The sequence below is a fragment of the Triticum aestivum genome, chromosome 6A (genome assembly GCF_018294505.1).
Source record: "Triticum aestivum cultivar Chinese Spring chromosome 6A, IWGSC CS RefSeq v2.1, whole genome shotgun sequence".
Taxonomy (NCBI): Eukaryota; Viridiplantae; Streptophyta; class Magnoliopsida; order Poales; family Poaceae; genus Triticum; species Triticum aestivum.
In genome coordinates this window covers 53546493-53571334 of record NC_057809.1, presented here as the reverse complement: position 1 = coordinate 53571334, position 24842 = coordinate 53546493, and the positions used below count along the sequence as shown (strand labels likewise).

The window sequence follows — 24842 nt, the reverse complement described above, 5'->3', positions numbered from 1 at the left end:
CATATCTTTTCCATTATCAATTGACGCATAAGCATCAACTATGTTCTCACCAAGAACACTCAAGAGAGCAGCCTTAAACAGAGTATCAATTTTCTGAAAGTCTTGTGCCTGTTGAGCATCAAGCTCTTCTTCAGGTTTGCCGAGAGTGGCGTCATAGAAACTCATGGTTTGAAACCATAAGACTGCTCTTACGCGCCACCTCTTATAGTGGATACCCTCAAACATAGGAGGTCTCATGGAAGCAGCAAAACCACTTGGGGTAAATTGCCTATAATAAGGTTTTTGGATTGTTGGAAATATGAGCAATTTACCAAATGATTTTATTTGCAGAAATATTAGAAAAAGCATGACTAATATAACAGTGACAAAACAAGCCATGCGATTTGACAAAGAGAAGGTAAACAACATCTTCATATATGAACTGTAACTGAACATATCTAGAGCACACAGTATAGCAAGTCGCATATATGAAATAGAGTCTAACATATCTAGGGCAAATACTAGAACAAGGAACTATAGCAGGACCTCTAATAGAAAGGAGAAGAACACGTACGGTTCAGCAGCAGCAGAAGCGCTGGACTTGGGGTCGGTGTCCTCGCCTGCCATGTCGTCGAGAAGGTCGTGGACGCCGGGGAAGAAGTCATCGTCAGGGAAGTAGTCGTCGGAGTCCGTGATGAAGAAGCCAGTAGTCGCGCGGAGCGCTTCCCAAAAACCTTATCACCCTTCTCCCGTACAAGACTGAAAAGGTGCGGTTCCGGAGGCCTACTGTCACGACCTGCGGTGCACGCCGCAAGACGGGATGGGGAAGAACGTAGCAGCAGCGCAGTGCTCGGAACTTTGGTGCGCTGTTCGAATTTAGTGTCCAGTACAGAAAACGTTTCAACTCCCACGTGACCTTTCGTATACCCGTCGTGCGTGGCAAAAATTTAGACATTGGCTTGTTCCCACAACCCGCGGCGCGGCCCGTCGTGGCGAGGCGAGGCGTGGCGTGGCGAGGCGGGCGGCGAAGGAGGAGCGCGTGGATGTCCCTCTTGTTCTCATACTCATACATGTGGGGAAAGAACCTACCTTATAAAGAGGTCCAACTCCCTCTAAACTGGAAATGTGGCACTAAACTTTTGTTCCACTTCTTGCGTTGCACGAATGGGCTGCGTGGGCCTCTAGAATTTATTAGGAATTTTTGAAACTACTATTGGGCTAGGCCCAAAATAGACAAAATTCCAGCAGTATATCCATCTAAAAAGGGAACAGTTTATCGTAAGCCGGTTGTGACGCTATGGTTACTTTTTTTATAGGCTCTATGTGAGCTTTGCTTTTTCTTTCTTTATGACTCTAAGACCTTTGTTGAACTCATTTGATTTATAATAAAGTTCGCCGTATGTATCGTTCTGATGCAGAGGCCGGGGAGTCCTCCTTTTCGAAAAGAAAATTCCTCTACTGCACACGAACAGGCCAATGGCAATAAAATCTTAGAGAGATTTCAAAAAAAGAAATGGTTTCCATTTATGCACCAGATTACATTTAGTCAGATACTAATGCTTGTACTTGTTCTAATTATAACCATAACAAAGAAAAAAAAATAATGTATCCTCGTAAACTCTTTTTTTGCAACCTTGTGAGGATCGATGCTCTTCATGTGATATGAGGATCTAAGTCTAACTACTCGGACCTACAGTTTTCAGGAATCCTTCTCATGGCTAATTGCATTGAGCGCATCATACGCCATTGTTCTGAACCCTAAATTGCAAAACAAATCTGAAGTGCCTCTTGGTTAGCAATAGGAACGGCATGAGCTAATCTTAAATCATTGTATGCTTTGTAGAATTACCATCAATATCAATGTTGCGGATCATTATGTAAATCTGAAACTAATTTTGATATAAGAAGGTATGGGCAGAATCTTCAGGTTACAGTAGCATTTCAGGTCGAATTACACGATTGTCTTTGGACACTCTATGAATAAAACACGTACACTTCCATGAAATATCTCAAGGGATTTCATTTCAATAAAAGAATATTCGAAGTAACTCCTATTAGTTGAATATGCGAGATAACTACTTAGAAATAGTTCTTGGTTAACTTGAAGGATAACTCTAACAGAAAAAGGGTAGTGTCAATCGAGTCACTGAAAAGTAACCTTTTTTGGTATCTTGAAAAAACTTAAAGGATGGAGGCGCGGCGTCATGCCGCGCGTATGTTGTAAGCCCGTCGTTGGTTAGCATGTTGTTGAATCCTTTACGTGGCAAAAAATTAGTGTTTTGTTCTATCATGATGGGCTATCTTTGAATATTTGATGGCCTACTTGTAACTATGAATCATGCAATTTTGTTGTTCAATTCTTTAGATAAAAGTTTGGTGTTGCAATCAGGCCATGGATGCCACATATAGCATGCATCACCCGACAATTAAGTTACAGATGGCGCTACATGAAAAGAAAGTGAAAAAGATGAGTGGGTAGACGCTAACTCATTACAGATGGCGTAAACTGGTGATTGTGTGCACTGTGACATTTTCTTACCTCTCCATCGGTGGATATGTGACTGTTTGCTACTGTCGTCAGGAAACAGCTCTTTTACTGCCTACCCCTGCATATACAGATACATTCAATAAAAACAAAATGATCAATAGGCAATCAACTTAATTCAGTATCAGTTAGCAGTCATAGTAGACCACCACGTTTGTTATGTTCTGGCGGTGCATTTGCACCATTCGATTTATAAGAACCGTTTTTATGTGCACGTAAGCCAAAGCAAAATAACAATAACTTCAGTACAACGTGGCTCACCTCATGTGTTGTTCAAGATGGTGATTCCGTTGCTTCCAAAGCTGATCTAGGAGGTATTTGTGTTCATTGTGATCAGATTCATAAATAATCAAGTCAATTTGGTTACTTTTGTTTGTGAAACTACAGTTTTCAGCTATCATCTAGCAAAAACATGATGTCCATATAAAGATTTGACCATGTCTCTAGTTCAGCTGAAGTATGTCCAGAGGATTTAATCCTGTTGTTTTATTTCTATAATGATGTACCTGCTCTGTACTTTGTGATATTCTTAGTGCTCCTCTCATTGAATGAAAATGCAACGCTGTTGTGTTCTTCGGTGCAAAAATAATAATACCGAGTGCTCTCTAATCTGCGCGCAGAAAATAATCATGGTATGTAAGCTAAACTTCCTCTGAACCTACTGAACTCTAATATATATATGTCAAACATAGTGTTCGTTTACAGAATAATATAGCACTTAGGCTCCATAATACACCATGTAATGAAGTATATGTAGGATGGCCTTCATGTAGAAATGGTTTAGCTGAAGGATTTTGTGCACATACTGCAGTTATACCACTACAACTAATCAGCTCGGCCATTAATTGGACCATGTTTCTTAAGACCATCATAAACTCTGAAGTTAATTCCTGCAGTCCAAGGATCTGACTCTTTTCATTTGTGCTAGACCAGAAGTGAGTAAGTTACACTCTGCGATTCAACATATGATGGGATTAAAATAAACATACCAATGAGAACCAACGGTGCTTCAATGTTGGGCTGTGGATTCGCTCTTCGGCAAGCATGTTACCTGAAGCATTGGCATGAGTGCCACCGCGAACGGCAGCTACAGGGATCAAATTTCCATTGATGTGCGCAGACGACGGATTCAGCGAGTATCCTCCTCTGGATAGACCCCGCAAGCTGCCGCATCTGTAATTTTGACAGCCACCACCATGAACGTTTCCATGGATCCATTTCCTCGCTGCACTTCATGGCCAGTAGAAAATGACGTATGGCGGAGGCCATAACTTTCTATTCTTTCGAAACCTTCCTCCGTTTAGCTCAGCATCTGCCGAAGATGTCCTAGAGGTCTGGAGCTTGCTCAGAAATGGCTATATTGCAGTTAAATATGCTACCTGGTGTAGTATTGCCAAAGCAAGAATACACATCACAACCCTGAACATAGGGGTACAAATAGTAAAGCCAGCAAGCAAGAAATGTATAAACCACGTAGCCTAAGAAACAGAGTTATATAATTGATAGTTTAAATGTGTCCCGTTCTCAAGGTTCGGAGAAGTGAATCCTACAGGACCAAGACGTACTATGATTCCAGTAGCACAACAATCGAATATTTTCTCTTAAGGACTCATGGACAAATTCGGACAGGATGATCTAATGCTACAATTCAGAAAAAGTGAACAGACACATTCGCTTACTAATAAAAACAGTATTCATCATACTGAAACAGTATGATCAGTATGATCGTCTCGGAGGAGATCAGAATAGCAGTAAATTAGTCTTTCATAATACAGAAGATTGAACCAATGCCTTAAGGACTTTAAGATGGCTTGATGAATGAGCATCTCCTCGAGTTCTGGCCACGGTGCAAATCTCATATGCTAGAAATCAATTGTTGTTTCAAGGGAAGGGACAATTCAAATTTCTGTTATGTCAGTAGGTAATCAATGAAAAGAAAGAAAGAGACACATGCCAACATGTGAATTTGATACCTTATTCTATTTATCAAGATCATACAACATTTAATTGATGACATAACCCACGATGAAGAAATAAAGCAACACATTACTATTTAGTAACACAAATCAAGTTTCAGAAGTGAGCATGCCACTAAGCAACTGTATCGCAAAAAGGCATCGAGGAATGGAATCTCTAGAAACCAATATATCGCAGGTCTTGCTTCTAATGGGTCGTCAAGGTTGTCGTGTTTTATCAGATTTATTAGTTTTTAGTAAATGGTAGAATTTTGTTGATCCAATGGGCATGAAGACGGTTCACTAACCTTGTGCAGTGACAACAACAACAGCCTACCTGATAAAACCATGGCGCCCAGCAGAAGCAGCATGTCCAATGATGATGTTGCAAACCAACATGAGGCTCCTTGAGGAATTAATATAGGAAAGATTATACACTGTTAGAAATCATTTGGAGAAATTTAGTGTGTTTGTAAAACTTAAATATCAGCATTCCTTTTTTAATCCTAGAATACAAAACTATCAAATGTATATACCATGCTACCGCACAGATAATCTAACAATTACGTTTACTTGGAAGAAATAACATACAACAAAATTATGTCTGTAGGAATGATCAACTAAGAGAAGTGCTGAAAGATAGAAACGGGAAGAGATAGTTTTTCCTGATGTGACGTTATGGATCAAGCCGAATTACTAGGGGTTCGGTGATGAATTCAGCAGATAGAGAGGAGGAATTTAACGACGCTGGGTTATTTACCGGTGGGGTGGGGCAGGATTAACAGGAGATGAACTCGAATCGGGCTTGGAGTGTTAGTCGTTGTGCCGCCAGTCCAACGTAGTTCCTCAACTCAGGAGCCTCGAGATTCAATTGCAGCCTCCTTTCTTTAAAGTTCAAACTATCGTGGATGCACCTCTGCATCTGCGACAACTATACATGATTAGAAAACATTAAATAAGAGATCTAAAGGTTGAGGGAGGAGATTGAGGAGAAATTGGATTGCAACACATACACCTCTACATCTGATGCATCAACCAAACAAGATTGGAAAAACATGAAATAAGAGATCTAAAGGTTGGGGGAGGAGATTGAGGAGAGATTGGATTGCAGCACGGATGGATCTTTGAGGTCTAAGAATGCATCAAAATAGGACACAAAAAGGCGGTGGAGGAGGAAGAACACGGGAGGCAGAGGAGGAAGAACGTGGGAGGCGGTGGAGGAGGCAGAGCTGAGGATGCGGAGGAGGTGGACGTGCCAATGGGGGCATGGGGCAGAGGAGTGTCACGACTGTCACGGCTACAACACCAGCCGCGACGGCCCCACTGGCCAATGAAGCGACCGAGCCACGACCGGACGGAGCTGACAGAGTCCAGACAAGTGGAAAGGAAGCGATCGGTGGACCTGCGTAGTCAGGATGCGTTGCGTGTGTGGCCTGCGTGCCGTGGGTATTTCTAGGTGAGGCTGAGAGAGAGTGGGCATCGAGGATTATTATGTCTAAATTGATTAAGAGAAGCTGATCTTCTCCTCCGGCCTCCTTCGTCCTCCCTTCCCACATAACCTCTCCTCAGATCTAGATCGGGACTCTTACAACTTGGTGTCAGAGGTCAATCATCCTGAATCCACTCTACCAGAAGCCTCGCTACCACACCAAAGCAGCGCAGCAGGCGGTAGCCATGGAAGAGCAGATCGCAGCCCTCGCGAAGGCGGTCCACGACGGGCGCGCCGCCAATGACGCCCGCCTCGACACGATCCAGCAATCGCTTGAGCTCTGGCGGCCGACGGTGACCAACCTGCAGCAGCAACTCGACGAGATGCGTACCCAGGTCGGCCGGATCGCCCTCCACCCCGTGTTGACGGCGTCTTCGACATCTCCCGAGGGCGCGGTGGTGCAACCGGCGTCGTCTTCTCCGATCGGCGACCCTGGGCACCACGGGCCAAGTGGCCACGGCGGGAACAGCGACTCCGGGGGCTTGGCACACGGGGTAGTCACTACCCTGGCGCCGCCTCCGGTCACGGGTGAGCCTCTCCGACCCCCTTTTCCTTCGAAATCAGGCGAATCGGGTGGGGATCTGGCACATCCTGTTGATCTTCCACCTCCGTCGCCTCACGGTTCGTTCGGGGGGCACAACAATTGGGCCCTTCCGCGGCTCGATTTTCCGCCCTTCGATGGCGAAAATCCCCAATTCTGGAAAAACAAATGTGAGAACTACTTTAGTGTCTATGGGGTTCAGAGAGAGATGTGGGTGCGGGTATCAACTCTCCATTTCGAGGGCAATGCCGCGCGTTGGCTGTAGGTGCAGGAAGCGCACGACACCTCCTTCACCTGGGAGACGCTCTGTTCTGCTGTGTGTGCCAAATTTGGCCGCGAGCAGTACCAAGTTCAGCTTAGACAGTTTAATACTCTCCGTCAGATAGGATCAGTTACAGAATATATGGAACAATTCGAGGAACCCATGCATCAGTTGTTAGCTCATAAGCCTGCCTTTGATCCGTTGTTCTTCACTAAGCAATTCCTTGATGGTCTCAAAAGCGATATTAAAATTGGTGTTGCCTTACATCGCCCGCAAGACTTGGACTCCGCCTTTTCTCTTTCTCTGTTACAGGAGGAGCTGATGGGGTTGATGCCCCGGAAGGACCCAGGCCAGGCGAGACACCCTGCTCGGCCTCTGCCAGTGGCGGGTGGATTACATCCTCGCCAGGTGCCGCCCGCGCCTCCGGCAGCAGTAGAAGATCGCCGGGCCTTGGACGCGGCTCGAGCAACCGATCGACGCGCCGAACCAGCGCGGGGCGAGGACCCTGTTGCCGCACTGCGTAATTATCGTCGAGCGCGCGGTCTCTGCTTCAAGTGCGGGGAACGATGGGGCCAAGGCCACCAGTGCGCGGCCACCATCCAACTCCATGTGGTTGAGGAATTGTTGGAGTTGTTGCAGGCCGAAGCGCAAGACAGGTAAGGGGCGGAATCAGATTCTGATAAGGAGCAACTCATGTCCATCTCCAAGGTTGCGACCACAGGGGCAACAACTCCGCGAACCGTTCGACTACTGGGTTTGATTAACAGCCACAAGGTGCTGATTCTGGTGGACTCAGGTAGCTCGCACAGTTTCATCAGTGAGGAAACAACCCAGAAACTGAAAGCGCAAGTACAACCAATGCAACCAGTGTTAGTAAAGATTGCGGACGGGGGTAATTTGACTTGTTCTGGGTACATACTTGCTTGCGCATCGACAACACAAGCGCAGCGGTTCGAGACAGATGTCCGAGTTCTCCCTCTTGGTTCGTATGACATGGTGGTAGGGATGGACTGGCTGGAAGCATGCGGACCAATGCTGGTCGATTGGATAGCAAAAATGCTGCAGTTCCAGCACCAGAGAGCTTCTATCACTCTAGTGGGTTTGCAGCCCAAGCTTCAGCAAGTCGAGCAAGTGACAATGGATCAGTTACTCAGGATGGAGCAGAGTGATTCTATTGCTCATGTGATATCGTTGTGTGCAATAGATCGCTCAGATAAAGCCATGGAAGTGCCCCCAGCCATTCAACACGTAGTCGATAGCTTCCACTCGGTGTTTGTAGAGCCGTCCAAGTTGCCTGATCGTCAACCCTGGGATCATGCTATCCCTCTGCTCAAAGGGGTTGAACCAATCAATATCAGACCGAACCGCTACACTCCTGAACAAAAAGATGAAATAGAAGCTCAGGTTAAGGAGATGTTAGAAAAAGGGCACATCACACCCAGCACAAGTTCCTTTTCGTCGCTCGTGCTGCTGGTCAAGAAGAAGGACCAAACGTGGCGTTTCTGCGTCGATTACCGTCATCTCAATGCCATAACTCTCAAAAAGACGTACCCAATGCCGGTGATCGACGAGCTGCTCGATGAGTTAGCTGGCTCTAAATGGTTCTCGAAGTTGGACTTGCGAGCTGGATACCACCAAATCCGCTTGGTCCCGGAGGATGAGCACAAGACAGCATTCCGAACGCACCTGGGGCATTTTTAGTTCAAGGTGATGCCTTATGGCCTCGCGTACGCTCCTGCAACATTCCAAGGAGTGGTCGACACAGTGCTCAAGCTAGTACTTCACCACGGGGTTTTCGCATTCATGGATGACATCTTAATCCACTCTGAAGAGCTGGAAGAGCATCGATAGCTGCTGAAACGCGTCTTGCAGTTGCTGGCCGACAAGGATCTTAAGGCCAAGATGTCCAAATGCACGTTTGCCCAACAGGAAATCAGCTACCTGGGACATGTTATCATCGACAAAGGGGTGGCCACAGACAAGAGCAAGATCCAAGCTGCTCAGGAATGGCCGCAGCCGCAGAATGTCAAAGAGCTACGTGGATTCTTGGGATTGGCGGGTTATTATCGCAAATTTGTTCGCTTCTTTGGAGTACTCAGCAAACCCCTCACTGAAATTCTGAAGAAAGGAGCAATTTTCGTATGGACGCCAACGGTCGAAGCCGCATTCTCCGCGCTGAAACAAGCCCTGGTCCAAGCTCCAGTGCTCGCACTACCCGATTTTCGCAAGCAGTTCGTCGTTGAAACGGACGCAAGTGCCACGGGAATTGGCGCCGTCCTGATGCAAGGAGGACATCCAGTTGCGTATCTCAGCAAAGCTTTGGCTCCGCGCAATCTAGGCCTCTCGGTGTACGAAAAAGAGTGCCTGGCCTTGCTTCTGGCCATCGACCACTGGCGGCCCTACCTGCAACATTCACAGTTCGTGGTTCGCACAGATCAAAAAAGCCTGTTGAACTTGACAGACCAACGACTCAATACGCCGATTCAACAACGGGCGTTTAAAAAACTGATCAGCCTGCAATACACCATCCAGTACAAGACAGGAGTCACAAATCGAGCGGCAGACGCGCTGTCGCGACACGAGCACAAATCAAAATCAGAGATGGTAGCGATCTCTGTATGTAAACCTACGTGGTTGGAAGCTATCAAACACAGCTATCAAGCAGATCCAGTGGTGCAGTAGCGTATGACAAAGCTAGCCCTCGCGCCGGACAGTGAGCCCGGGTACACCTTGCAGGATGGCATCCTGCGCTTCCAAGGGAGAGTGTGGATTGGTGAAGATACTAACATCCAACAACATCTGATCCGAGCCCTCCATGACAGTGCTGCGGGGGGACATTCAGGTTTCCATGCCACCTACAACAGAGTCAAACGACTGTTCACGTGGAAGGGCATGAAACTGCAGGTCAAGACCCTGGTACGCAACTGTATGGTGTGCCAGCAAGCAAAAACGGAGCGTATATCGCCAGCAGGGCTCCTTCAACCACTGCCAATACCTCAAAAACCATGGTCAGTTATCTCACTCGACTTCATTGAAGGTTTGCCTCGCTCGGGAGGGTACGACACTATCTTGGTGGTAGTTGACAAGTTCTCCAAATACGCGAATTTTGTGCCCTTGACTCACCCGTTCACAGCTCTCCAAATTGCCAAAGTATTTATGAAGGAAATCTTCCGGCTCCACGGCTTACCACTAGCCATCATATCAGATCGGGACCGGATTTTTACAGGGCAGGTGTGGCAAGAACTGTTCAAGCTCTACCGGACAGACCTACGTCTCAGCTCATCATACCACCCCCAGACAGACGGGCAAACTGAACGTGTCAACCAGTGTCTAGAAGGATACCTCAGGTGCGCAGTCCACTCCTGCCCTAGCAACTGGTCCAAATGGCTGTCTCTCGCGGAATACTGGTATAATACATCTTTTCATTCGGCTCTGGGCAAGACTCCATTCAAAGTCATCTACGGCCACCTTCCCCGGGAGTTTGGCGTCGCACAGATCAACAAATGTGCAGTCCCTGATCTTGCAGCATGGCTCCAGGAAAGAGAAATGATGCTTGAGCACTTGCAGCAACAGCTCAAGTGCGCGCAGGACCGTGTGAAAGTTCAGGCTGACCGACACCGTACAGACAGAGAATTTGCTGTGGGGGATGAAGTGTTGCTCAAGTTGCAGCCTTTCATCCAATCGTAAGTGGTACAGCGGCCGCACCAGAAGCTCGCCTTCCGCTACTATGGCCCATACACAGTGTCGGCTTGAGTCGGGGCAGTGGCGTACATACTCGAATTGCCTGCTTCCAGCCGTATCCACCCGGTGGTGCATGTCTCGCAACTGAAGAAGGCCTTTGGAGCCACGGTACCAGTAAGTCCTGATCTTCCTCCAAATAACTCGATTTTGTAGGCAGAACATGTTCCGGAGCTAGTGCTCGACCACAAGATCGTGCGTGTGGCTGGTGACACACGCCCTCACATCCGGGTGCAATGGAGCAACCTTCCCTCGTCGCTGTCAACTTGGGAAGATCCAGTGGCGCTGCAGCAGCGGTTCCCCTCTACGCCGCCTTGGGGACAAGTCGGCACACAAGCAGGGGGGAATGTCACGACTGTCACGGCTACCCCACCAGCCGCGACGGCCCCACTGGCCAGTGAGGCGACCGAGCCACGACCGGACGGAGCTGACGGAGTCCAAACAAGTGGAAAGGAAGCGATCGGTGGACCTGCGTAGTCAGGACGCATTGTGTGTGTGGCCAGCATGCCGTGGGTATTCTAGGTGAGGCTGAGAGAGAGTGGGCATTGAGGATTATTATGTCTAAATTGATTAAGAGAAGCTGATCTTCTTCTTCGGCCTCCTTCGTCCTCCCTCCCCACCTAACCTCTCCTCAGATCTAGATCGGGACTCTTACAAGGAGGTTCGGCAGAGAGGAGGCGAGACGAAGATTTGTTGTTTGTTGTGTAGCACAGGATGACGATTCTTTAGAAGGAGGTGTGTGCATTTAGTAGTTGAGGAATTTGATCCAAAGGCTGCAAATAGATAACACACAGATCACATATGGATGACAAACGTTGGAAGATCCTATAATGTGGGTTTTTTGGCCCAGGATTATCTGAGTTGATCTCCACCTTTATAACTTGGTCCTACCAGATAAACGGCTAGTAAATTCTAATTAACGTGATAATTTTTTGGGAGTCTGTAATTAGTAGAGGTATAGATAGATAGATAGATAGATAGATAGATAGATAGATAGATAGATAGGCATGATCATGTATATAGGCAACATGTCCGTGACAAGTAGACCGAAACGATTCTGCATCTACTACTATTACTCCACACATTGACCACTATCCAGCATGCATCTAGAGTATTAAGTTCATAAGAACAGAGTAACGCATTAGACAAGATGACATGATGTAGAGGGATAAACTCAAGCAATATGATATAAACCCCATCCTTTTTTATCCTCGATGGTAACAATACAATACGTGACTTGCTGCCCCTGCTGTCACTGGGAAAGGACACCGCAAGATTGAACCCAAAGCTAATCACTTCTCCCATTGCAAGAAAGATCAATCTAGTAGGCCAAACCAAACTGATAATACGAAGAGACTTGCAAAGGTAACAAATCATACATAAAAGAATTCAGAGAGGAACCAAATATTGTTCATAGATAATCTTGATCATAAACCCACAATTCTCAGATCTCAACAAACACACCGCAAAAGAATTACATCGAATAGATCTCCAAGAAGATCGAGGAGAACTTTGTATTGAGATCCAAAGAGAGATAAGAAGCCATCTAGCTCATAACTATGGACCCGAAGGTCTGTGGTAAACTACTCACACATCATCGGAGAGGCTATGGTGTTGATGTAGAAGCCCTCCGTGATCGATTCCCCCTTCGGCGGAGCTTTGGAAAAGGCCCCAAGATGGGATCTCTTGGGTACATAAGGTTGCGGCGGTGGAAATAGGGTTTCGTGGTGCTTTCGGATGTTTTCGGGGTATATGAGTATATATATATAGGCGAAAGAAGTCGGTCAGGGGAGCCATGAGGGGCACACGAGGGTGGGGGCGCACCTCCCTGCCTCGTGGCCTCCTCGATGCTTCCTTGACATCTACTCCAAGTCTCCTGGATTGCGTTTGTTCCAAAAATCACTCTCCCAAAGGTTTCATTCCGTTTGGATTCCGTTTGATATTCCTTTTCTGCGAAACACTGAAATAGGCAAAAAACAACAATTTGCACTAGGCCTTTGTTAGTAAGTTAGTCCCAAAAATAATATAAAAAGTTATATTAAAGCCCATTAAACATCCAAAATAGATAATATAATAGCATGGAATAATAAAAAAGTATAGATACGTTGGAGACGTATCAAGCATCCCCAAGCTTAATTCCTGCTCGTCCTCGAGTAGGTAAATGATAAAAACAGAATTTTTTATGTGGAATGCTACCTAGCATAATTCTCAATGTAATTTTCTTTATTGTGGCATGAATGTTAAGATCCGAAATATTCAAGACAAAAGTTTAATATCGACATAAAAATAATAATACTTCAAGCATACTAACAAAGCAATCATGTCTTCTCAAAATAACATGGCCAAAGAGAGTTATCCCTACAAAATCATATAGTCTAGCTATCCTCCATCTTCACCACACAAAATATTTAAATCATGCACAACTCCGATGACAAGCCAAGCAATTGTTTCATACTTTTGATGTTCTCAAACTTTTTCAATCTTCACCCAATACATGAGCGTGAGCCATGGACATAGCACTATAGGTGGAATAGAATAGTGGTTGTGGAGAAGACAAAAAGGAGAAGATAGTCTCACATCAACTAGGCGTATCAACGGGCTATGGAGATGCCCATTGTCGGTGTCAAAACCGGCGGATCTCGGGTAGGGTGTCCCGAACTATGCGTCTAGGCGGATGGTAACAAGAGACAAGGGACACGATGTTTTACCCAGGTTCGGGCCCTCTTGATGGAGGTAAAACCCTATGTCCTGCTTGATTTATTCTTAATGATATGAGTATTACAAGAGTTGATCTACCACGAGATCGGAGAGGTTAAACCCTAGAAGCTAGCCGATGGTATGATTGTATGTATATGTTCTCTATCGACTAGCCTGGCCTCGGTTTATATAATGCACCAAAGGCCTAGGATAACAAGAGTCCTAGCCGAATACGCCGGTGGGGAGGAGTCCTTGTCTTGATCACCAAGTCTTGTGGAATCTTCCATGTATGCGGCAGCTGTTCGAACTGGCCCATGAGTATACGGCCATGGGGGTCCTCGGCCCAATCCAACTGATCGGGAGACAACGTGATGAGTACCCCCTAGTCCAGGACACCGTTAGTAGCCCCCTGAACTGGTCTTCATGTTAGGGACGCTCGTCGATTCTTCCGAACTGCTTTTCATCTTCGGTCGTCGGTCTTGAAAATTGGTTCAACAAATCTTCTCATCTTTGATCTTGAGGATCGCCGAAGTGCATCCGACGAGTTTACACGTCGGGTATCCAAGGAGCCCCTTTAAGTTTCCGGCCTTTATCAATGCCTTGTTATTTTTATGCCACACCTCGGGTTTGAAGTTGTTCCCGGGAGGCAGTGTCCTCTTGCGTCCGAGCTCTAACGCCGGACTGCATTTGAGGTATCTTTTGCAGCCGAGCACCAATGTCGGACTACTTCCGAGCTCCAACGCCGAAATGTATCCGAGCTCCAACGCCGGACTGTGTCCAAGCTCCAACGCCAGACTATATCCAAGAAGTCATAGATCATCTTGGTCCAAAAAAGTTGAAGGAGTTTAGCCGAGCTTAATGCCAGAAATGCCCTCTATGGAGCTAGCCGCTAGCGCCCGAGCTTTATGCAGGACTGCTTCCAAGATGGTGCACCACCCCGACCGCGGGCTGATTTATTGTGAATATTTTTAACTGGTGCAGTTTATTCTCTGCCGATGTATATCCAGTAGCCCTCAAGGTGTGTATCAGACTAAAACCCGAGATGCACCTGAAGGCAAGCATAAAACCGTTGTTCCTAGTAGCCCCTGAGACTCAGGTCGATGCGCGAAATCGGCCTGAGGATCAACTCCTAGCTCGGCAGCATACATAGGAATAAAAACGCAGTGTAATATATTAGAGATAACAGTGATCGGCGAACGGCCCCCTATGAGAGGGTCGTGAGAAGTCGCCGTGATATATAGCTTGATGCCAGATAGGTCCAGATGGTACTTATTGCCGTCGGAAGACGCGCTTCCCATAGTTCGATCAAGCCGAACACTGAGCCCTTTGGATTTTCTGCATTGAATAGGCAATGCTGTAGCCCCCGAGACACTGGTCGGGTGGCAACACCAGATCAGGGGATCGATGTGCCCCTTTAATATTTGCAAATAATGAGCGCAAAGCCCAGTAGCCCCCGAGCCTTAATGTGGGCACGGGTGGCCGAATTAAGGATCGATATCCAGAGTAAAATCACAGATTATGTGCAATGACTCTATGTATCCAAGTACTTTACGTCATTAATGCTCGGATCCGCATTGTACAAAACTTTGTTGACCGACCATCGGCTTCCACCTCCTCGGTCAATAGCCGAGGAGTGTTTGTCCTACTTTAAAAAGCCTTTATGAGGGCAAGACAAACAAGGTAATCTGGCCATATGGTTTTATAAACAAAGGTACGCAGAGAGATATGCTATATTACTGTTTAACATAAGAAATGTCTTCCAAAGAAAATAGTCCCGCTATCAGTTCCTTTCTTTGGGTTGTCATGCTAAGCATGATCATGAAACCTTAGCTCTAATGTAAGAGCAAAATATCGAGGATTTAGTTTGGGAGGCCAGTTAATATCCCCCGGTAGTGTCCGGTGACAGTCAAGGTCAAGCCGTAAACACTTCGGCCATTGTTATGAATGGCCCGTTATTTAACACAGTCATCGGATCGTTGACCAGTTTACGCTTATTGTGACAGTCAGTTTTCGGCTTTCTCCACTGAGGTGCTTAACCATGTGAGCTGGAAGCACAATCGCAGTGGTTCTCCCTTTGCACGCCTAGCCGAATAAAGCGGAACGTAGGAAGCAAGTGCAGGAGCCGGGCAACACAACTATTGACCGAAGATACAATTCAAAACCGATGCATATATAGCAATATCCGAGAATGTTTTTGCCGAATCTCTAAAGGTGTCCGGAGTTGCACTGCGAGACTTGTGCTGAAAACACACAAATAGTTTAAAAGTGTCATAATCTTGGAATACCAAAAAACGTCAGTAAAAACCTGACGTCCGAACAAGATCAAGTGTTCGGTGCCAATCCGAAAATTGGTCTTAGAAAAAAAAGTGCTTCTGTCGTGCTTTAACATGTCACATCCTATCTCAAGACTTCAAGCGGGTCAGCCTATGGCTTCAACCTCCTATCCCGAAGGCGGAGTACTTCTCATTAGGCCAGTTTAGCAAACTAAACTCTAGCGGCTTTGAGAGAGAAATTAGGCTCCCCGGCTAGTGACCACACACTCGTGTCAAAAAAAGGAGTGATGAATAATAATAGTAATAAAAACTTTGCAACAACTAAGAAGAAGAACACTCATTATAAAACGGCTCATATAAATTTAAGAGCCCCCAAGTGACTTGGGTAAAAGAATTTTATGTATAATGATTGTATGTACCGAAGTACTAATATCATATCTTTGTTCACCCAAACTTTAAACGCGTCTTAACCAACCGTCGGCTTCTCCCACTTTGGTCAAGGACCGAAAAGTGTTATGTACTCCACCTGTCGAGAATATCGACAGTGTTTCCGATAACCAGGCAACCGGGCCATAAGGCTGTAAAAGACAAAGCGCGCTTAGGAAACTTATGTTATATTACAGACGAAGTGTAAGAAGCATCTTCGAAGAAAATAGTACCCCCACCGATACCTTTCTTCGGTGCTCATTATTACTATGAGACTTGTGCGATAGATTTTTTGTACTCATGAGTTCCGTTGTGTGCCGACCATGATTTTAAACAATAAGAGCGCTAGCTTTCGGCTTCACCCAGTCTGAGGTCAGAGCTCGGAGGACCCGGTCATGACAATCGCAGAGGTGCTCCCTTTACTCCCTAGCCGAACAATCGGGAATGTAGGGGTAAGCACAGGAGCCAGGCAACCCAGCTTGCAAATCGCTTAAGTCAATATGGTGCATATTTTGGCGTAATACACGAACAAGGAACGAAGCCGTACAAGTATAATCATATGCAAGAGGAAAAGCTTCATAAAGGAAGCCCCCAAATAAATGGGGTATTTGAATTTGTGCGTCACAAACAAAGTTTGGACAAGGAAATTTTTTACAAGCAACTTTTTTACAAAAAAGTATAATGCTTGGTCGAACCGAACACAAGTTAAAAATTTAAAACTTTGAGCATGAAGGCAACTTAGCTAGTTAATGTGTTCGGTATTGATGATGCAGTCCGAGCTTGATGAGGGACAAGGTTCCATCCCCCAAGCCGGTCCCGAGGTGGCAGGGCAAAGAGCTCGGCACTCTGAAGTGGTGACATAGCACGGTCAATGCGGCCTGGCAGAGTGATGCCAAAGTCCCTGGCATGGGGTAATGAAGTGTTGACGAAGCCCCCATCCAGCCGAGGTGATGTGGTATGTCTGTACGCCGAGTTGACGATACTGCCCAACCCGGATCATTTACCCGTGCACAAAAAATAGTGCAAACCGGAGATAATAGTAATAATAAGAATTAAAAAAATCGTTGCATAATAAATATTTTATGCAAAGTGAGTAATAAAAGAAATATGGCCTGGCGCCGAAGTCAATGTCGATGCAGGGCGTCGGCGTGATGCGGTAAAGGCGTGGCAAAGCCTGAATTCATAGGTCGGTCCGAGTTCCGGATGCGGCGTTCACCGGACCATGTACGAAAACTGACCGAACCACCATGCGACTGTCGTTAATGCGGCCATCATTTGATAGACCTGTGTACATATGATGAACAAACCAGAGTAATAATTTCTTGGGAAAAATGAACCCGAACAAGCAAAAAATACTAGGATTAATAGCACCTGTTTATTTGTTGTAGCAATCCGAAGAAAGATGATTCCAAAAATTGGGACTCGATCCGCACACGCATTGCCTAATGGGCGATAAAGAGACGTTATGGCGATGCTGGCAAAGGTTCTCTCACCGAGGCAAAGCCCTCGGACCAGCTAATGTGACGGAGCTGGTCGGCTAGTGACGCCGAAGTCTCCGGAGTAGGTTCATGAAGAGATGACGAAGCCCCCAGTCCAGCCGAGATGTCGAAGTCTCGATGTCAGCCGATGAGTCGAAGTAGGTCGGCGTGATGGACACCAGCTTGAAGAAGCAATCGTGCGGCCCTGCCGATGTAGGTCGTGACGTGGTCGATGCCGGCTTGATGAAGTGACCATGCGGCGATGCCGGTATGCCCGCTCCGTGTAATCCATGGGGCGGCGATGTTGGTGATGATTTATCCTTCACGATGCCGGACTCTTGTTCGGCTTGCCGAGATGATGATCCGAAGAAGTTGAGCTCGGCTCAACAAAGTGACGACGTGTCCAGCGTAGGTCGACAGCCTTGGAGCAATATTGTCGGACTGGTTTGACACCAGCATAATGATGAAGATGACCTCAGGGGAGGCTTCAAAATTTACGGGCACGTGTTTAAAAACAACGCACAATACCTTAGAAGAGAATTCCTCTAAAAAGGTTGTCTAGTATCATGTTCATAAAGGAACATGAATTCGGGTCGGATCCGTATTCATGCAGAAAACGGCTCCGAAAATTGGTCCACTTATCAGAAAGTTCCCGGAGTTTGAACCGTCGGATCGAGCTGAAATTTGGAGGGGTGGTAGATATGGGAATTACACAGTAGATGAACGGTTGGATCTTCCAGAGGACCTCTGAGCTGGGATCTGGAGACCACGCCCTAAACTCATCTAGATTCCCGTCTAGATTTGATAGGGCTCTGGTATATCGTAGATTGTCGGAGATTCCTCCATCGGAACTCGAAGAAATTTTGCATGGCTGTTGTAGACGTAATTCCACACTATTCGACTGAAGCAATCGTCAAACCGACGCTCGAGGAGGTGGCGACGGCGAATACAAGTTCGTTGTAGCACGGCCGTCCGAGGGCAATGTTGACGTTGAGCCCTCGAGCTCCATGGATGACTCCTCTATGATCATGATAGAGAGCGGAGTTGATGTTGAAGAAGACCCCGTCAAAACATGACGATTGGAGATGGAGCACGGTCTTCGGTCGAGCCAAGGTGACCAGTCGAGCCGGCGATGAAGATGCCGGCATCGCAGTTAATCCGCAGACGAGCCATCGATCCTTTTGCTGATCACACAGCGGAACTCTCAATGAAAGCACCAATGTCGGTGTCAAAACCGGCGGATCTCGGGTAGGGGGTCCCGAAATGTGTGTCTAGGCGGATGGTAACAGAAAACAAGGGACATGATGTTTTACCCAGGTTCGGGCCCTCTTGATGGAGGTAAAACCCTACATCCTGCTTGATTTATTCTTGATGATATGAGTATTACAAGAGTTGATCTAACACGAGATCGGAGAGGCTAAACCTTAGAAGCTAGCCTATGGTATGACTGTATGTATATGTTCTCTATCGACTAGCCTGGCCTCGGTTTATATAATGCACCAAAGGCCTAGGATAACAAGAGTCCTAGCCGAATACGCCGGTGGGGAGGAGTCCTTGTCTTGATCACCAAGTCTTGTGGAATCTTCCATGTATGCGGCAGCTGTCCGAACTGGCCCATGAGTATACGACCATGGGGGTCCTTGGCCCAATCTAACTGATTGTGAGATGACGTGATGAGTACCCCCTAGTCCAGGACACCATCACTCATCAATAGATATCAATGTGAGTGAGTAGGGATTGCCATGCAACGGATGCACTAGAGCTATAAGTGTATGAAAGCTCAACAAAAGAACTAAGTGGGTGTCCATCCAACTTGCTTGCTCATGAAGACCTGGGGCATTTTGAGGAAGCCCATCATTGTAATATACAAGCCAAGTTCTATATTGTAAAATTCCCACCAGAATGTGAAAGTAACAACATAAGAGACTCTCTATCATGAAGATCATGGTGCTACTTTGAAGCACAAGTGTGGTAAAAGGATAGTAACATTGTCTCTTCTCTCTTTTTCTCTCATCTCTTTTTTTATTTTTCTTCTTTTTCTTTTTTTTGGGCCTTCTCTTTTTATGGCCTTTCTCCTTTTTTTCGACCGGAGTCTCATCCCGACTTGTGGGGGAATCATAGTCTCCATCATCCTTTCCTCACATGGGACAATGCTCTAATAATGATCATCACACTTTTATTTACATACAACTCAATACTTAGAAAAAAATATGACACTATGTGAATGCCTCCAGCAGTGTACCGGGATGTGCAATGACTCATGAGTGACATGTATGAAAGAATTATAAAGGTGGCTTTGCCACAAATACGATGTCAACTACATGATCATGCAAAGCAATATGACAATGATGAAGCGTGTCATAACAAACGGAACGGTGGTAAGTTGCATGACAATATATCTCGGAATGGCTATGGAAATGCCATAATAGGTAGGTATGGTGGCTGTTTTGAGGAAGGTATCTGATGGGTTTACGGTACCGGCGAAAGTTGCGCGGTACTAGAGAGGCTAGCAACGGTGGAAGGGTGAGAGTGTGTATAATACATGGACTCAACATTAGTCATAAAGAACTCACATACTTATTGCAAAAATCTATTAGTTATCGAAAGAAAGTACTACGCTCATGCTCCTAGGGGGATAGATAGGTAGTAAAATACCATCGCTCATCCCGGCCGCCACTCATAAGGAAGACAATCAATAAATAAATCATGCTCCGACTTCATCACATAACGGTTCACCATACATGCATGCTACGGGAATCACAAACTTTAACACAAGTATTTATCAAATTCACTACTACTCAACTAGCATGACTCTAATATTACCATCTTCATATCTCAAAACAATCATCAAGTGTCAAACTTTTCATAGTATTCAATGCACTTTTTATGATAGTTTTTATTATACCCATCTTGGGTCCCTATCATATTAGGACTAATTTTATAGCCAAAAAATACCATGCTGTTCTAGAGGACTCTCAAAATGATATAATTGAATCATGGTAGATCAATAATTTCTATAAAATAAAACCACCACCGTGCTCTAAAAAGATATAAGTGAAGCACTAGAGCAAAATTATCGAGCTCGAAAGATATAAGTGAAGCACAAAGAGTATTCTAATAAATTCCGATTCATGTGTGTCTCTCCAGAAAGGTGTGTACAACAAGGATGATTGTGGTAAACTAAAAAGCAAAGACTCAAATCATACAAGACCCTCCAAGCAAAACACATATCATGTGGTGAATAAAAATATAGCATCAAGTAAAGTTACCGATGGACGAAGACGAAAGAGGGGATGCCTTCCGGGGCATCCCAAGCTTAGGCTTTTGGTTTTCCTTGAATTTTATCTTGGGGTGCCTTGGGAATCCCTAATATTAGGCTCTTTCCACTCCTTATTCCATAATCCATCAAATCTTTACCCAAAACTTGAAAACTTCACAACACAAAACTCAACAGAAAATCTCATGAGCTCCGTTAGTATAAGAAAGCAAACCACCACTTAAGGTACTATAATGAACTCATTATTTATTTATATTGGTGTTAAACCTGATGTATTCCAACTTCTCTATGGTCTGTACCCCCCGATACTAGCCATAGATTCATGAAAATAAGCAAACTGCACACGAAAAACAGAATGTGTCAAAAACAGAAGACTCGGTAGTAATCTATAGGTTTCGAATACTTATGTATCCCCAAAAATTCTGAAATAAATTGGTGGACGTGAGGAATTTGTCTATATTAATCATCTGCAAAAAGAATCAACCTAATCGCACTCTCCATTAAAAAATGGCAGCAAATCTCGTGAGCGCTAAAGTTTCTGTTTTTTACAGCAAGATCGCAAAGACTTCCCCCAAGTTTTCCCAAAGGCTCTACTTGGCACAAACACTAATTAAAAGCATAAAACCACATCTAAACAGAAGCTATATGAATTATTTATTACTAAACAGAACCAAGAATCAAGAAACAAAAATAAAATTGGGTTGTCTCCCAACAAGCGCTATCATTTAACGCCCCTAGCTAGGCATAAAAACAAGAATAGATCTAGGTATTATCATCTTTGGTATTAGGAAAGAAAAGAGAAAGTTTATTATCTATAGCATTTATCCTTCTATTCTGAGTAAGTACGTGGCCATTAATGGTAGAAGAGAGATTAAGCATGCTACGGAAATTTGCATCTAAGCTAGACTTCATCTCTTTGATAATTTCATTTTGATAAAAGCACAAAAGAGAGGTGGATTCAACCTTCTCACTCATGGGGTGCCCAAATATAGTTTTCATCTTTTCATAGGTATCTATGGGATCCCCCTCAAGAAAACCTTCTTCAAAAATAGAGTCTAAAACTTCCTTGAATGAAGAGGGTAAGCCAACATAAAAGCTTTTCAGGTATATCTTGATATGATATTGGGGAACATAACTGGCTCGGATCCTTAATAACCTATCCCAAGCATCTTTTAAAGACTCATCAAGTAAATAACGAAAAATTCTGGGATCATCTTCATCGAAATTATTCAAACCCTCATTGATAACCCCGGTAGGTCTTTCCATAGCATCATTATTTATGAGCTTAGAAAGAACAAAGGGACTATCCAAAGTACTGAAGCTTGGGAGAGAACCCTTAGCCCTTTTTGATTCAGCCATGGCGAAAGAAAAGAAAAAGGAAAAGAGGCGAATAAAATGGCAAGGGTGAAGTGGGGGAGAGGAAAACGAGAGGCAAATGACATATAATGTAATGCGAGGGATAAGAGTTTGTAATGGGTACTTGGTATGTCTTGACTTGGCGTAGATCTCCCCGGCAATGGCGCCAGAAATCCTTCTTGCTACCTCTTGAGCACTGCGTTGGTTTTCCCTTAAAGAGGAAAGGGTGATGAAACAAAGTAACATAAGTATTTCCCTCAGTTTTTGAGAACCAAGGTATCAATCTAGTAGGAGACTACACGCAAGTCGCCTTGCACCTACACAAACAAATAACAACCTTGCAACCAACGTGATAAAGGGGTTGTCAATCCCTTCACGGCCACTTGCAAAAGTGAGATCAGATAGAGATAATAAGATAAATATTTTTGGTATTTTTATGATATAGATTGAAAGTAAAGATTGCAAAGTAAAATATATTGAAAACTTATATGATGAAAGATAGACCTGGGGGCCATAGGTTTCACTAGTGGCTTCTCTCAAGATAGCATAAGTATTACAATGGGTAAACCAATTACTGTCAAGCAATTGATAGAAAAGTGCATAATTATGAGAATATCCAGGCATGATCATGTATATAGGCATCACTTCCGCGACAAGTAGACCGAAACTATTCTGCATCTACTACTATTACTCCACACATCGACCGCTATCCAGCATGCATCTAGAGTATTAAGTTCATAAGAATAGAGTAACGCATTAGGCAAGGTGACATGATGTAGAGGGATAAACTCAAGCAATATGATATAAACCCCATCCTTTTTTATCCTTGATGGCAACAATACAATCCGTGCCTTGCTACCCCTGCTGTCACTGGGAGAGGACACCGCAAGATTGAACCCAAAGCTAAGAACTTCTCCCATTGCAAGAAAGATCAATCTAGTAGGCCAAACCAAACTGATAATTCGAAGAGACTTGCAAAGATAACAAATCATACGTAAAAGAATTCAGAGAAGAACCAAATATTGTTCATAGATAATCTTGATCATAAACCCACAATTCATCGGGTCTCGACAAACACACCGCAAAAGAATTACATCGAATAGATCTCCCAGAAGATCGAGGAGAACTTTGTATTGAGATTCAAAGAGAGAGAAGAAGCCATCTAGCTAATAACTATGGACCCGAAGGTCTATGGTAAACTATTCAGACATCATCGGAGAGGCTAAGGTGTTTATGTAGAAGCCCTCCGTGATCGATTCCCCCTCTGGCGAAGCTCCGGAAAAGGCCCCAAGATGGGATCTCTTGGGTATAGAAGGTTGCGGCGGTGGAAATAGGGTTTCGTGGTGCTCTCAGATGTTTTCGGGGTATATGAGTATATATAGGCGAAAGAAGTCAGTCAGGGGAGCCACGAGGGGCCCACGATGGTGGGGGGCGCGCCTCCCTACCTCCTGGCCTCCTCGATGCTTCCTTCATGTCCACTCCAAGTCTCCTGGATTGCGTTTGTTCCAAAAATCACTCTCCCGGAGGTTTCATTCCATTTGGATTCCATTTGATATTACTTTTCTACGAAACACTGAAATAGGCAAAAAAATAGTATTTTGCACTAGGCCTTGGTTAGTAGGTTTTAGTCTCAAAAATTATATAAAAAGTATATTAAAGCCCATTAAACATCCAAAATAGATAATATAATAGCACGGAACAATCAAAAATTATAGATACGTTGGAGACGTATCACATTACGTTTCAATTGTCTACCAACATAAGCATTGAAGTTTTGTTGTTTAACAATAAAATTATCAAACTCACCCAAGCATTGGCTAGCAGACTTATAACGAGGAATATCACCTTCATCAAATCTATAGAGAGAATTTACTTTTACTACCTGTGTCGGGTTATCAAGACCATGTATTTCTTCAATAGGTGATAAATTCTTAACATCTTCAGCTTTAATACCTTTTTCTTTCGTAGATTTCTTTGCCTCTTGCATATCTTCAGGACTGAGAAATAGAATACCCCTTTTCTTCGGAGTTGGCTTAGGAGTTGGTTGATACGTCTCCAACGTATCTATTTTTCCGAACACTTTTGCCCTTGTTTTGGACTCTAACTTGCATGATTTGAATGGAACTAACCCAGACAGACGCTGTTTTCAGCAGAATTGCCATGGTGTTATTTTTGTGCAGAAATAAAAGTTCTTGGAATGAAATGAAAATCAATGGAGATTATTTTTGGTATATATAAAAAAATATTGGTGAAAGAATCAAGGCCAGGGGCCCACATCCTGTCCACGAGGGTGGGGGGCACGCCTACCCCCTTGGGCATGCGCCCCTGCCTCGTGGGCCCCCTGGTGCTCCTCCGACCTCAACTCCAACTCTATATATTCGTGTTCAGGGAGAAAAAAACCAGAGAGAAGGATTCATCACGTTTTATGATACGGAGCTACCGCCAAGCCCTAATCTCTCTCGGGAGGGCTGATCTGGAGTCCGTTCGGGGCTCTGGAGAGGGGAATCATCGCCATCGTCATCATCAACCTTCCTCCATCACCAATTTCATGATGCTCACCGCCGTGCGTCAGTAATTACATCGTAGGCTTGCTGGACAGTGATGACTTGGATGAGATTTATCATGTAATCGAGTTAGTTTTGTTAGGGTTTGATCCCTAGTATCCATTATGTTCGGAGATTGATGTTGCTATGACTTTGCTATGCTTAATGCTTGTCATTAAGGCCTAAGTGCCATGATTTCAGATGTGAACCTATTATGTTTTCATGAATATATGTGAGTTCTTGATCCTATCTTGCAAGTCTATAGTCACCTATTATGTGTTAT

General features: G+C 44.8%; 1 protein-coding gene across 1 annotated transcript; it reads right to left on the bottom strand.

Moving 5' to 3' along the window:
* Positions 1-2572: 2572 nt before the first annotated feature.
* Positions 2573-4758, bottom strand: LOC123130247 (uncharacterized). The gene is made up of 4 exons (XM_044550190.1): positions 3576-4758; positions 3031-3134; positions 2786-2831; positions 2573-2585 (listed from the first exon to the last, which is right to left on the bottom strand). Exons 1-4 carry the CDS (start codon positions 3791-3793, stop codon positions 2573-2575), a joined length of 381 nt encoding a protein of 126 aa, XP_044406125.1. The 5' UTR covers positions 3794-4758.
* Positions 4759-24842: the final 20084 nt, after the last annotated feature.